Source organism: Eimeria mitis, genomic scaffold (genome assembly GCF_000499745.2).
Source record: "Eimeria mitis Houghton genomic scaffold, Emh_scaff2831, whole genome shotgun sequence".
Lineage (NCBI taxonomy): Eukaryota > Apicomplexa > Conoidasida > Eucoccidiorida > Eimeriidae > Eimeria > Eimeria mitis.
In genome coordinates, this window is record NW_013571170.1 from 3,635 (window position 1) to 6,256 (window position 2,622).

The following is a 2,622-nucleotide window of genomic DNA, read 5'->3' on the forward strand; positions in this document are numbered from 1 at the left end:
TACGGGGTTGTAGATGGAGGATCGTAAGAAAGAAACGAAACATACACAACAAACTCCTAAACCCTTCTAAACCCTAAACCCTTCTAAACCCTAAACCCCTCTAAACCCTAATAAACCCTAAACCCCTCTAAACCCTAAACCCCTCTAAACCCTAAACCCCTCTAAACCCTAAACCCTTCTAAACCCTAAACCCTCGCCTGATATCTCTGCATGCTTTGATGAAGAGTTTTTCGCTGTTTGTATCTGCTGCTGCATCCTCAATAAAGCGGCGGCCAAAAGCAGCAGCAAGCAGCAAGAAAGAAGCAGCACGCATGCAAAATTCATATGTTGCTGCTTCGCAGCAGGTTGCTGCTGCTGCTGCTGCAGCACACACACACATACACACAACAGCAGCAGCACCAGCAGCAGCAGCAGGGATACATGTATGGTCCAAGCAGCAACTGCAGCAGCAGCAGCAGCAACACGAACACTACAGCAGCAACACCAACAACCCCACCGCAACCATCATCACCACCACCATCACCATCACCATCACCAGCAGCAGCAGCACCACCACCACCATCAGCAGCAGCAGCAGCACCATCAGCAGCAGCAGCACCATCAGCAGCAGCAGCACCATCACCAGCAGCACCATCACCAGCAGCACCATCAGCAGCAGCACCATCACCAGCAGCAGGATCAGCAGCAGCAGCACCATCACCATCACCATCACCATGACTACCACCATCAGCAGCAGCACCATCACCATCACCATCACCATCACCAGCACCATCACCATCAGCAGCAGCAGCAGCATCAGCAGCAGCAGCAGGAGCAGCAGCACCAGCAGCAGCAGCAGCAGCACCACCACCACCACCACCAGCAGCAGCAGCAGCAGCAGCAGCAGCAGGAGCAGCAGCAGGAGGAGTCTAAACTAACGAAGATCTGGTTGTATAGCTCTGATGGTTTCCTCTGCATGCGTTTCTCCCGTTTCTATTTTCTCAAAAGTATAAGAAAGCATAGCAGCAGCATGAGAAGAGCCAACAGCAAAAACTGCTTCGGTTGCTGCTGCAGCACGCAGCAGCAGCACGCTGCTGCTGCCACACAAAACCCTCAAACCATCCACCTCAGACACCAGCAACAAACCCTCATCCTCACCATCCACGCATGCAAACTCTACCGCCGTCCATTCGCTGCTCGGGCCCCCCAGCAGCACCAGATGCTGCAGCAGCAGCAGCAGCAGCAGCAGCAGCAGCAGCAGCAGCAGCAGCAGCAGCAGGAGAGGCAGCAGCAGCAGGGGCAGCACCAGCGGAGCAGCAGCAGAAGAAAAACGAGAAAGAAGAGATATGGACATGCAGCGGCAGATGCAGCTGCAGCAGCAACAAATTCAGTAACACCAGCAGCAGCAACAATAAATGCAACAGCAACAGCACCAGCAGCAGCAGCGGCGGCAGCAACAGCAGCGGCAGCACCACCACCACCACAACGAGGTGCAGCAGCAGCAGCAGCACCACCACCACCACCACCACCACCAGCAGCAGGAGCAGCAGCAGCAGCAGCAGCAGCACCACCACCACCACCACCACCACCACCAGCAGGAGCAGCAGGAGCAGCAGCAGCAGCAGCGCCACCACCACCACCAGGTGCAGCAGCAGTAGCAGCAGCAGCAGCAGCAGCAGCAGCAGCAGCAGAAGCAGCAGCAGCAGCAGCAGCGTACTTGTGTGTGTCCTGCAGGTGTTTGTAGAGGCACCCAAAGCCCCAAGCAGTCATCGCCACACCAACAAATTTGTTTTATGCTGCTGCTGCTGCTGCTGCTGCTGCTGCTGCGTTCTGTTACAGCAGAAGCAGCTAAATATATCGAATCCTCATCCACACGCAACACCTGCAACGCCCTGCAGCAGCAGCAGCAGCAGCAGCAGCAGCAACAGCAGCAGCAGCAGCAGATGGTGTAGGATATAAAGATACAACAGCAGCAGCAAGTGCAGCAGCAGCAGATGTGACAGCAGCAAATGCAACAGATGCAGCAGCAGCAGCAGCAGCAGCAGCAGCAGCAGATCCAGTAGAATACCACCACCACCACCATCAGCAGCAGCAGCAGCAGCAGCAACAGCAGCAGCAGCAGCAGCAGCAACAGCAGCAGCAGCAGCAGCAGCAATACCCGGTGGTAGATAATGCAGCAACAAATCTGCCGCTGCGGGATGCAGCAAGAGCAACGAAAGGGCCGTCAGGGATCCTACACACAAACCCTAAACCCTAAACCCTCAACCCTAAACCCTAAACCCTAAACCCTAGAGAACAAACGCTAAACCCTAAACCCTAAGCAAGAGACCCTAAACAACAACCCCTATGCCCTGATCCTTAAACAACGGACCCGACCCTAAACCCTAAACCCTAAACCCTAAAAAAAACAAACCCTGAACACTAAACCCTCGACCCTAAACCCTAGAAAACAAACCCTAAACCCTAACAGCAGCAGCAGCAGCAGCAACTAACTTGAGATCAGTCCACCTATGTCTCTCCACCAGCAGCAGAGCTGCATCTTCTGTCGCCAGCAGCAGCAGCAGCAACAGCAGCAGTATCAACAGCAGCAGCAGCAGCAGCAGCAGCAGCAGCAGCAGCAGCAGCAGCAGCAGCAGCAGCAGC

General features: G+C 54.9%; 1 protein-coding gene across 1 annotated transcript in view; it reads left to right on the forward strand.

Moving 5' to 3' along the window:
• Positions 1-2,622, forward strand: part of EMH_0059250 (uncharacterized protein) — a gene marked incomplete at both ends in the record, with an annotated part of 3,668 nt that overhangs the window by 858 nt on the left and 188 nt on the right. The window contains 3 exons of the mRNA XM_013497661.1: positions 367-1,700; positions 1,878-2,140; positions 2,532-2,620. Coding sequence (XP_013353115.1) covers positions 367-1,700; positions 1,878-2,140; positions 2,532-2,620 — 1,686 coding nt within the window. The remainder of the gene's footprint in view (positions 1-366; positions 1,701-1,877; positions 2,141-2,531; positions 2,621-2,622) is intronic.